Source organism: Buteo buteo, unplaced genomic scaffold (genome assembly GCF_964188355.1).
Source record: "Buteo buteo unplaced genomic scaffold, bButBut1.hap1.1 HAP1_SCAFFOLD_351, whole genome shotgun sequence".
Lineage (NCBI taxonomy): Eukaryota > Metazoa > Chordata > Aves > Accipitriformes > Accipitridae > Buteo > Buteo buteo.
In genome coordinates this window covers 1-12,299 of record NW_027439515.1, presented here as the reverse complement: position 1 = coordinate 12,299, position 12,299 = coordinate 1, and the positions used below count along the sequence as shown (strand labels likewise).

Genomic DNA, 12,299 nt, shown 5'->3' with positions numbered 1-12,299 from the left:
ATAACACATCAATAAGGATAGAAAGAACAATAAAAGCTTATGACAGTTATTCAGGACTGTGGCTCACATAAAATAAGCAGGACCAAAACAAAACCCAAAACAAAAATTCATTCTACCCATTTCACCAGTTTTGTTTCACTGAAAAGATTTACAAAACTACAAAGTTAGAGGGCATGATCCCATCCAAGGAAGAAGCAGCAGGTATACAGCCACAGAATTTAACCTAAGCATTATTTACTTTTGTATTTAAGGAGACAGCCACATCAAATTTGCCCCACTTCAGCGAGACTTTACAAAATTAAAGAACGGCAAGCATATCTTACTGAATTCTAATATATTTTTTCCCTCATGGCCAACCTTTAAACATTCCTACAAAGTATTTGCAATGCAAATAATGCAGAGCTGCAAGATGAAAACTTGAAGTTCAAATTATCTAGAAACAGAGTAGGACTAAAATGAAAGTCCTCCAGCTGTGCTATGACCACCAAAACATCGGATAGTATAAAAAAACCAAAAAACTTGAAAAGCAAGGATTCCCAGAAAACTGTTTCACTTTTTTTTGTTAAAATGTTCCTAATAATCAGGGTAACCTTAAGGAAAAAAAGACTAAAAAAAAAAAACACGTATCATGTTAACCGAGTCTTATTTCTGTGGCTAACTCTGTACTTGGGACCAGTGTCAACGCAGACAAGATATCTTTATACTGCAGCACCAGAGCTGCAAGTTCCCCTGAGCACAGGCTATAAACCCCAGCTCACTACTACAGCTGTAATTTATAGCCAGAGAGATCGTGACACATCCCCTGCTGCTGCAGCCACGCTGGTAACGGTACATAACCTCTGCACGAACAGAATCCACAACGGTGACTATGGGTGAGGTAAGTCAGCACAAGTAGCCACCTAAAGCAAAACTCGGCGTAATTAAATAACTACCTCTTGCTAATGCACCCTCAGTGCTGAAAGGAAGGGGGGAACGCAGTGACGAAAACTAGTATTAACCATATGACTCACTTCTACTAACGTTAGCAGGCAAACGTTACACGTGTAGTTTAGGTTTGTCATTGAGACAGATGCTCTCTACAGTCAGTGGAGAGGTGCCTCCAGAAAGCGAATAATCCCATTGTAAAGTACCTGTTTAAGATATATAGAATTAATTGCTTTCTAGAAGTACAGCTCTGTCTCAAGTATAGAGGGAGCCGAAATACCCAAGTTATAGAAGTCTAACAATGTAGGACTCATATCCCCCCTAATAAGAGAAACTCTATACTTTAAAGCAGTAGATGAAGTAGAGAAAAACTTAAATCCTTAATCAAGAATGGCACTCAAATTTCTCAGAACGAAAACTCTGCATAGCTGCTGTGTCTTAGGTAATCCCTTGGGTCATGTTTGTACTTGAACCAAAATAGCATCTTAAGGGTTGAGCTGACTTGGTATACCTGCAACAGACAAATCCCTTAATACTGTGCTAACATAACCAGTATCTTAGAAACCCAGTGAGCGTTTTGTACACTTGGTGAGTGCCTACCAAGAACTGAATACATTGCCACCACAGACGAAAGCAGGAAACACAGGACCTCGGCTTTAAGCGTTCTGGTTTCTCTTCCAGTAGCCTAGAGGATTTGCTTAGATGGTAACACCCAAGCATGAATAACAGCTTGAGTCATCCTCACGATAAACAGGAGTGGCAGGGAAGATTTTCAAAGTGATGGTGCAGACAGCGACGACTATTATTCGGTATTCTTCCTGTTTTTTCAATTTGCCTTCAGCTCTTAAGGCAGATAAAAGTTTCAAGCCTCAAAAAGCACAGTATGATTTCTATAAAAGGAAACTCTTCAGGAGTACCAGAAAGGCATGGGAGAAACTACATACTTTATTTATGCATTTATTAAAAATGTGTGTATATATATGCTCAGGCTAAAAAAAGCATCTAAACCTGTATGTATTTGTATGATACTCTATGGTATATTCACAAATACCCAAAAAGCAACCATCTTACAGACTTCTAAGAATACACCTTGTATGAAAAAGGCAAAATCACAGAAGGCTTTCCAGCCACAGCTGTGACAACTGAAGTGTCAGAGCTAATTCATGACCTCAAAAAAAAAAAAAAAAAAAAGGCAAGCACATGCAGCAGAACCAGTATGATCCTTTAGCAATATCACGCCAAGCAGCAGTGGTGGCAGTGACCTCTCTCTCATCACACACACTTCTGGAACACACTCATGATGCAAGCAGAAATATATTTAGTATGTACAGACAGAAAACCTCAAATCAGTTCTCAGTTCCTTCTTTAAGGTTAAAGCTGCACCCTCCTAATGTAACTTTTTTGAAAGGAGCATGGTGAGCACATAAAATGGCATAGCTTCCTGACCCTTCGCACGCTTTTTCTCCTGTAAGAAAAACCCTAGAAAATTCCACATTAGAAATCATCGTCCATAGCAACTTCCATGCCTAAAATCCGGAAGATCGCAGGAGATGGGTGATGCCTGCAATCCCTGAGGCTCCTGCCTTTACACCAGTGTGGTCCCCCCCGTGGTTCGTATCCTGCCAGCGAGTGTGCGTGCAAACGCTGTCGTTCTGGGTAAGCCGAGTGGTTTTTTGCGCCTAAGGCTGCCCCTCATTCACAAATTAGGTGCTCCTATATCTAAGGCAAGGCAAAATTTAGCAGGCATGAAAGGAGCATGGCTGACATAGACTTTTCCGGCTGCTGTGCAGAAACACGCACGACTCCGGAGCCCAGAGGAGACAGCGACGGAACGCGTGATTCACTTTCCAGCGCTGAAGTCCCTCGTGGTTGAACCCACGACTACGTCTGTTAGTCACACAACGAGCCACAGCCCGTCCTAAAGAGGACTTGCCCTCGAGGGCAAGCGGCAAAAGCACAGCTTGCATCCGCGCAGCTGAACTTTCTCCACTTCTAACCCATACCAGCAGTTGATGCAGCTCAGGGACTGCGTTCACGTCCCAAATCTTGCCTGGGCATCGTCCAGCGGAGCGCTGACAAATGCCAAAACACGCCAGGGAACACTGATGAAACACCGCCGATGACCGCGGGGCAATACTCAAGCCTGAACTATTGTCCCTTTGCAGGCAGTAGCCGGCCCTTTACAGTACAAGGGGTATTGTACCGATAAAACAGTTGATCCAGTAACCTGTTGTATAAAATGTCGACAGTATAACCATTCCTACTTCTTCCAGTTTTGAAAGGAATGACTTAAGACGTCGAAATCAAAGAGAGGACTTCAGACTGCATGTAGACACCTGCCTCCACAAGAGGTGTAGGACTTCAGGCACAAACCTAATAGAAAACACTCCTGAGAAGGATATATACCACAAGAAATTATACGAACTCCCACTCCTAGATGCTCAGTTCCTCCTTACAAGGAGCACAGAAACCTAATTTCAAACTGTACACTTCATCCAAGGAAACAGGCACTAAGCACTCACGTACAGTGAGCTCCACAATAACTGTGTCCTCCTATAATCAAAGACCAGGAGGCTGCATAGTTAAGCTTGTACCATACCTAAGTACTAAGGAGTACTTGCTTAACTGCAACTTCTTACAGCTTTACCCCGACCTGGATTTGGTTAACACTTTTTAAGCAAATTTTAAACATACCTATTTAATATTTTTGTCCTTATTGCACAATCAAAGTAGGTCTGCTGTTATTCCAGCTCAGCGAGTTTGTCATATTAATGCAATAAAATATATTCTCTGGGAATACATGGTTTTCCTCAGGAAGGAGTTTCTGCCACAATGAGCTGCATAATTTAAAACCAACAAAAGTCTTTGGTGTGGGACGAGGTATCCGAGTATAAACATTAACTACATAGTTAGCTGACAAATATTACAAACATTGAGTTATACTAAATCAACAATATGTGAGAAAACAGTACTGTAGATTTCATTGCAAATGTTTAATTGACAATAGAAACCACAGAGAAGAAGGAGCTGATAAAGGAGAAGCATTATGGAGCACAGTTCAGGCAATGCCGCGTGGAAGAAGTTATAAATAAAGCAAAGCACGCTTGCCTAATTCTGATGATATTTTAACCATTAAGAGAAGTAACCTTGTAAAGCCACCTTTATCTCGCATCAGTCATTACAACTCCAAACCACATTACAAGTCTAAATCACAACCCATATCAATGCTGACGTTCCTTCTTCCTTTGAAAAATACAAACACCAATTAGGATAGCAGGCGTTAAAGAGCAATGCAGCCAACGAAAGCTACAGCGTCAACAGCTGCAGTGCAGTGCACTGTTTTGCTTCAATATCCGTTTGTCCCTCAAACATAAACAAACACCAAAAAACCCAGTCGAAGCTAGCAGACCGAATCAGACCCCGAATGAACTCCCTGCAGCCTGCCGCGGCACGCCTTCCCATTCTGTCCTGGGCTGTCGTGGGGCTGTAGAAGGCAACGCGGCTGCCTCTCAGCCCTGTTAATAGCAAAAGCTACGAACATTACGTTTTACAACTGCAGTCCTACGAGGAATACCCCCTGGACTCCTAGGGCTGCTGTGGATGAGTTAACAAGTTAAGAACAGAACATTTTACCCTCTGTAGAGCTCACCAGGAAAGTGTGGCCATGCTTCTTTCTCTAACCCACCTTACTGGGCTGGCACGTTACCTTATTTTTGGACACGGCTGCAGCTGGTCTGCAGCTCCAGGGCAGAAGAACAAGACCCCTTCCCTACCCCAGTACTGGGCAGCTGAAGCTTGACAGGGCAGAAGGGCTTCACACATCACATCTCTGGCCCACCAAAGGCTGGCTGGCAGAAAAAGTATTTTGTAACGTTGCCCAAATTATTTTAAGTATGCTAAACGTGATGATAATAGAACACGTGTACGCGCCACACTCTCCACCCACTGTACGTATGAAAAGGCTTGCAAGAAGCACGTTCTCCAAGTAGCGGTATGAAAGAAATCTAATACGTTGCTTGTTCCTCCCCGTTCACAGCTTACGAGCGGAGTGCAAGCTGAGAGGCAGGGAAATAAAACTGGATTGCTTTGCAGATACAGGCAACAAAGATGGATACTCCATTGGCGTTTACTTTCCTGAATGACACAGCAAAAAAAAAAAATTAAAAAAAAAAAATCCCAAACCTAAGTCACACTGATCCCAGAAACAAATGCATTTCAGAGATTATCGATATTTCACTCTTAAAATCGACTGTGAAAATTGATAGACTTTGTATTTGATTTGCTTGCACTGAAAAGTTGCTCTTCCTTCTTTCTTCCTAATGCACTGCAGCAAGCAGTGACACTTTAGTCAAATATGTGACATGGCAGTTGACAGGGATTTCTCTAAAGGAATTTCAGAGATTCTGGAATTTGTTCACACAACCTTCATCTGAGATATTCAAAACAATTACCTTTTTGGCTGGCCACAAGAGAGATCAGTTTGACAGAATTATGGAAAATGCTGAGCACAAACTCCCAGGCTGGCAGGTAACAAGCTATCTTTTTCACAGGAAACAGATTTTAACTATACCAGGGTTTAGATCATATTTATATAAGTATGATAAAAATTAAGCAAAGGCTATAGGCACCGTTATTTTGAGTCTAAAATAATTTCAGTTCCCTTTAAAGTTATGACCCTTTATTTAAAGTTATGAAATTAAAATAGTGCCCAAAATACTATAGTGAGATGAAGCACAAATATTCTAAGGTAAAGAAAGAATATTGTACGGTATATTTCTATTTTGCTAATAAAAATTACGCAGCATTATTAACATATTCTAAACTGATCTCCACCGAATCTGCATCTGGAAGCTTCATAACCTCCCTGGTAAATCATATCTGAGTGGATAAATGGGGCTTTTCCCTTCAGCATTCAATAAAGATTTAAGGAAAAGGAAGTACTTTCCACATTATTTTGTCAGTAGGGACACTTGCCCCCTTTCAAAATGAGGAATTATTGAGAAGAACCTTCAGCATTTTTCCACCCTTTATTTTGTCCGGCTACCCTTTTTTTGCTGAAAGAAAGGATGACCTAGAAAAATTTAATCTCCTTCCTGAAGTACAGATGACTAAATCAGCTAGCTATGCAAAAGCAATAAACATATTCACAATGACTAGCAAAGGAGTGATATATTATCTTCAGATAGCAGTAAGAAACAGAATCCTTCACAATCATTCGATACAGCTTCCAAAGTCAGATAAAGGTCAGATTCAGTCAAGATTTTTTTTCTTCAGGGAAATTATGCACGGCATTTTTCCTGACAAAAGCTCTATGACAAGTAAAACTACAACAAATTCAAGCTATTCTGTATTCAATTGCTCAGTCCCTTTAAATCTCATACTGAAGTCCTGCTTCCTAAAGCAGTCAGGGGAATGGGCAAAGACGGGATAAATACAGACCTGACTTTCCAAAGAGCAGACAACCCTTGTAACGATACGAACTACCTGTGGGGGAAGGTAAGAACTAAACAAAAATACATGGCAAATAATTGGGGGAATCAGAGTTGCATTATGCAAATATTTGTAAGTAAGTATTTTTCAAATGTTTCTATTCTCATTTACCAACCTAGAATTTTTTTGCGTAAGCTTTACTCATTCCATGCTTTTCTTCATTTTAACACTTTCCAAAACAAATACATTCTCTCTAACCATAATAGGAAACTTGAACTTTCTTGAGAACCCATCTTTTTTGGATTATCAGGTAATTTGTTTAAAATTAACCCAAAGCAATCACCTATGGTGAGTTATTCTTTATGACTCAGCAGAAGTCATCTGGCTTCTCTCTCCTCCTTTATCAAGTGTTTGGAGCTAAGAGAGATTTACTGGTACGAACTACACTTCTCTAACCTCTTACCCCTTCTTTAGGGAATTACTAATTAAGCAGGTGCTTTGTAAACCTTGTGCATCATTATGTGGAGCCGATATCCAGGTAACGAACTGCAGAAGAAGATGGTAAAGCACTCCTTCCTTCACTAGCTGAACAAAGCTAGCGGGACACCCGACTTCCAACAGCCTTGCAAGTCAGCCACAGAAGCATTTTCTCCTGTTGCTAAGAAATTAACACTTTTCAGACTAAACCAGCCAATATTTAGATGTGGGGCACGGGTGGATTTTCCGCACTAGAGGACTCATGGTTTTATGTTTCTGCGTGCAGCCTTACAACGTACGGACCTCAGGTCCTTCACTGCAGCGACCCAGAGACTCAGCAACACATTTTAGCCTAGAAAATATTTCGTTACTCATCTGCTGAGCCGCCACTGTGCAGTTTGCTGCTTACAACTCACGGCTTTTCCCTGATGGGCAGCTGGAGGAGGCAACGGAGGCTGGTGCAGAATCAGAGGGTGCCCGTATCCCGGTTCCAATGTCCATAGCTGGACCTCAGCTTTTGAGGGAACCTCGCCGTGCCCGGTAACGACAAACCTCTGGCAAAAGGAGACTGCACGCTGTCCTTGGGGAGATCCAGGGCAGACACGACAACACGGGTCAATGCAGCAGAAGGGCCCTCGGATGCGTGTTCTGCACATTTCTTTTTATCCCCTCCACTGTGCTCCGCTCCACGTATCTCACTGGCACTAGATGATCTTTGTAGGTCCCTTCCAATTGAACTATTCTATTAATGCTCAAATCAGCTATTTAAGCCACCCCAAAACAGTGCCAAACACACACCTCCGGAAACTCAAGAAGACAGATTCAATACACCAAAATACATTCAAACAGAGCACTTGGAAAACTTGAAATAACCTTGTGCTGCTCGTTGACATTGTAATTTGTTTCCCAAAAGTCTGCAACGACACCCGTAATTTTTGAAAACACAATGTTTTGGGTTTTCCAGTCTGAAACCACTAGTCCAAATCAGAAGCAGTGCTTGAATTACTGGGTAGAAACAAGTAGATATGGCTTGTTGCTGATCAGTAAGCTGACTTCAAGCTGGTTTGCAGAAGGTAGCAGGAGCCACTCTTTGCTCGTAGAGAGTGAAACTTGGGTATCCATACCTCTGCCTTTTGTCCTCTGAATGTTACAATTCTCAAATTAGCACTTTTTATACGCCTGCAAGCTTAAAATACTGCCTGCCTCATGAAATGCTGCCTCACCTTCCCTGGTTCTGTAGGCTCTGGGAAAAGGCTCTCAGCCTCAAGTGCTTTCAGGCAGTCTTAGTCAAAGAATGGCAAAACTGTGAAGAAATTCATACAGCAATGGAGAGGCCACGTGCATTCCCCAGGACACCAAACAGGCAAAAGTGTTACAGAGGGAAAAATTTATGCTCTGGTACAGCAGCTATAGCACTGCACCAGAAATCCTGGGGCACACACAATGTCGTGGTGATGAGCATGGACCTGGACACACAAGCCTTGGCTCCTGCAGAAGAAGGGTCACCTTCATCACAGGGCACGTTCAGAGAGCCACACGTGTCCACAGACTTCATCAGCAAGGAAAAATCGAGTGGCAAGGGCTGGCTGGTACAAGATTCAGCCTGGAGCATGGCAACTGCTTCCATACAACCCTGAGACCAGCACGCTTCTCCTGAGCTAGAAACCTGAAGGTGGATGGGGCTCCCGCTGTCAGGCACAACAAAGCTCCTTGAACCCAGGAGTACAACCCCACAGTCTGGTAAAGCATCACCCGTACTAGAAAATTGCTAACTCTGAAGTCATACACAAACCAAATGCAGATTACCCTGAAAAGAAAATTTGCTTCACGATTAAACTATCCCATTAGCTATGGCATACCACGTTTTTTAAACTTCCCAGAACGGTAAGGTATGGGGTGGGTTCTTAAATGGTTGCTTTGTGTGTCTCTGGTCAAAATTACCAGTCTTTATAGTCCCCTGTTTTGTGGCTTTAATAGCATATTTTTGGTTTATAAGTAACACGCCATATACAGAAACAATGTTTGATTTACTGAGATCCAGCCTAAAAAAAACCAACCCAACCTCCCAGCATTTTATTTTAACGGCATCCAAAAATACCAAAGTAACTGAAGCACAACACACAATGCAAATCAATATTTTAAGTACTATTAACAAATATATCAGATGCACAGAATGAAGGCCATATTGCCAAGTGGGAAGAGCAACTGGATAAAAATTAACCTACCAATGAAAGCATAGAATTTACTGCCTCGTCTTTGGCACCAAAATACCGTTTAAGGGTATTACCCTTAATGATTCATGTCAGACTAGTAAGATGATGTTGGCTTACAGTCACGTAAATCAGCAGAGCTATGTCGACTTCTTCTGATACATTCCTTTATTTCAAAACCTGAAGACATGCCAAAGCTAATCTTGTTTTGCTCTTGTAATCTATTTCGTTAGAAATAAGTCTCAACAAGACCACAATTTATTCTACAGCATTGGGTGCGACTTCCTTTTTCTAGATATGCACGTTATACAAGGACAAATACTACTTTAAAGCATTACTTACAGATTGCCAAGCAAGAGACTCCATAATTCGATGCTCACAGCGTTCTAGATGCTTTATCATTTCCCTTGTTAGGCTTGGCTCCGCTTTAATAAAGCTTTCAATCACCTTGTAGAAGTCAAAAGCTTTTAAATCAAATACATTGAGAATCCATGGGAAAGACAAGTCTGTTTCAGCACTGGTACCATCACTTTGTGAAGCACTTCCTGCAGGGAAGATGGACTAATATTATCAAGAGTACTACATCCTTTCACTTCTGACATTTTTTCCTTTTTCTATTTATTGAATCATTGCTAGTTCAGAAATTTCTGAGAGCGCTTTTTTTTTTTTTTGCTATTTACTGTATTTTATGTATTAGAACAAATGGCAATAATTATCAATAAATAACAATGCTATTTACCACTTTAGATTCAACTTACTGCCATATGTAGCCATGACAACCTCAAGAGCACATGCCAGAAGAGACGTGTGGAAGATGTTATCATTCAGAAGTTTGCTAAGGAAAAAGAAAGTTATTAATACTTGTCCCGACACTAAAATAGTGGACTTTGATAACAAGTTAGGGGCACATACCTGAAATTCTGCACTGAGAGGCGCTCTTCCTCCTGAAATACATAAATCAAACTTGTGAATATTTTTAGTATTTGTAAATGCAATGCCTGTACTAAGCTACCAGTACTAAACTTACCGACTTCAGCATAGACTCCATTACTCTGTAATACAGACGTACTCCAAGCTTATATCTCTGTTAAAAAAGAAGAAATTCAAGAATATTGCAGGAAGTTTTAACAGACTCCAACAGGCAGACTCTCATGTTTTAATGATTCAGGACATCTCCTTTTTTTCTGGAAGAGCTACCATAAAGAAGTCATTGTCCCCAGCTCCATTTGCCAATAGTACTGGAGACGCCTCAAAGGCTACTCGGGTTTGTGCCTACCCCAACCACATGAAAACAGATTAATCGAATTTATGTCGATTCACAGCTAACAGGATAAAATACAGTGCTGACAGAAAGGAGACTGCTGAGTACAAACTTGGTTGGATTTGCTTTCCAGAATCCTTGTATAACACAGCTGGCCTACTGATTTTATAAGGAAATGAGTCACCTGGTGCCGTTTTAGGCTAAGTTACATGAATGAATGCAAATATATGTTTTATTAAATGTACTTTGCCCATCAATTTTCCCATTCTCCATGAAAGTATTTCCATCATATTTCCACCTAGTTCCTATTGCTCCTTATATATTAAGAATAATTTGTTGAATACTATCTTTACAGAGCTTTAGAAAAAAATACATGCCTATTCCTCAAGTCGAAAAGAATATTATTACTTTTTACCATTATTGATCTGTGCCGAAGGAGGACAGTCAATAAGTCAGGTCTCATGTTAGCTAGTACCAACAGAGTTCAAATGAGTAATACTCATCCAAAATGCTAGTTACCTGTGAGCCAATTTCAGCACATCCCTGTCCAACTGCTTCAGCAAATTTCATTTTGAAGATGTGGCCAAGACTTTCCACTCTTTTCAGGATACTATCCTTAGGGTTCACTGTGCAATTCTAATAAAGTACAGGAAGGAGGGCAGGGGAAGGAAGAGCAAGGAAAGGACATTTTACTTCAAAAACATTTTAATGATTTAATCACATTAGTCCTGTTTCACTTTGTAACATTTCTCAATCAGCTTATTAGCACAAATAAAAGTGGAGTATTTCAAAAAAGATAGGATCATTGTATATGTTCAACAATTTCTAGTAACTACAACATCATGTTTCACATGCAACTAACCCAATATGTGAGTAGTACCACTGACATTAATGTCTTTAAAATTAGAAATATGCTTAAGCTGCTCAATGTGGACACAAGACATTCTCTGTGAGTACATCCTCCTTCTCTTCTTTGTCCTCCTTTTATAGCCCCTTCTTTTTTCCATCTGATACATACATAAATAAACCTTAATATTTACTGCAGTAACAAAAAGATTTAAGAACTTATAAGGTTCCAGTACACATCAATTAGATAGAAGTGCTTTCTAAAATGATTAATTACATTTAAACCATCCCAATTAAAATGTAATTCTTCAGAAATAGTTAATAAAGGAGTTCCCAAAACATGTGTGTCAGATCTCAATGTGTACATTTTACTTGAGTGATAATTCCAAGAATCTTTCACAAATCTTCCTTCTAGCCACTTACATTGAAATACCTGATGAGAGTATCTGATGGTTTATCAGTTGCTGAGTTTAAAATCATAATCAATTGCTGAATGTTATTCATTGCAGCTCTGGAAAAATACAATAAAATGCATAATAAACATTAAGGTTGGTTTGACAGTTTCCGGAAACTGAACGGCAATTCTACAAACAAAAAAAGAAAAAAAAAATATTATTTTAGTTCTTAACTCAGTTACCAAACAACCTGCTGGGAAGAACAGCTGTACTGTGTTAACCATTATGAATTGTAATAATCTAATTCATCTAATCATCTAATTATTAGAATGATTACAATCCATAAGTAAACAACCAAAAGAACATAAATTAAGTAATAAACACTAACAAGCACTTTTAAAAAGCAATAAAAGGGTGGAATTGCAATCCTTGTATGTGAAAAGAGTCAGTTAAATCAATCAACTCCCAAACAAAAAACCAGTTTGGCTTTTGTACAAAAATAATACAAGACTGGTGAAAGACGACAGCTTTTATGTTTCAAGTCACCTGTTCACAAGTGTAATAAGTAAGATGTGTTAAAATACTGCAGTCACAAGAAAATACAGCCTTTTTAACATAGGTGCTTTGAAAACCCCACATTTTTCAGAGGCAGAGTTGTCAACTTTCCTATTGGCAATGGCATGAGAACACAGAGTCTTCTCCCTCCCTGGATCTGAACCCTAAAGTCACATTAAAACTTAAATTCTTGCTTTAACT

The 12,299-nt window shown here is 40.1% G+C and overlaps 1 protein-coding gene across 2 annotated transcripts in view; it reads right to left on the bottom strand.

Annotated features, from left to right (window-relative positions):
- LOC142028416 (retinoblastoma-associated protein-like) overlaps positions 1-12,036 on the bottom strand; it is a 51,029-nt gene extending 38,993 nt beyond the window's left edge. Inside the window, exons 1-6 of one of the 2 annotated variants that reach the window (XM_075022283.1) lie at positions 11,572-12,036; positions 10,822-10,938; positions 10,069-10,125; positions 9,954-9,985; positions 9,800-9,876; positions 9,384-9,586 (exon numbers count right to left, since the gene is read on the bottom strand). In XM_075022283.1, coding sequence (XP_074878384.1) covers positions 9,384-9,586; positions 9,800-9,876; positions 9,954-9,985; positions 10,069-10,125; positions 10,822-10,938; positions 11,572-11,652 — 567 coding nt within the window. In that variant the 5' untranslated portion in view covers positions 11,653-12,036. The remainder of the gene's footprint in view (positions 1-9,383; positions 9,587-9,799; positions 9,877-9,953; positions 9,986-10,068; positions 10,126-10,821; positions 10,939-11,571) is intronic. The other variant, XM_075022282.1, reaches the window with a different exon arrangement.
- Between the last annotated feature and the right edge of the window lie 263 nt (positions 12,037-12,299).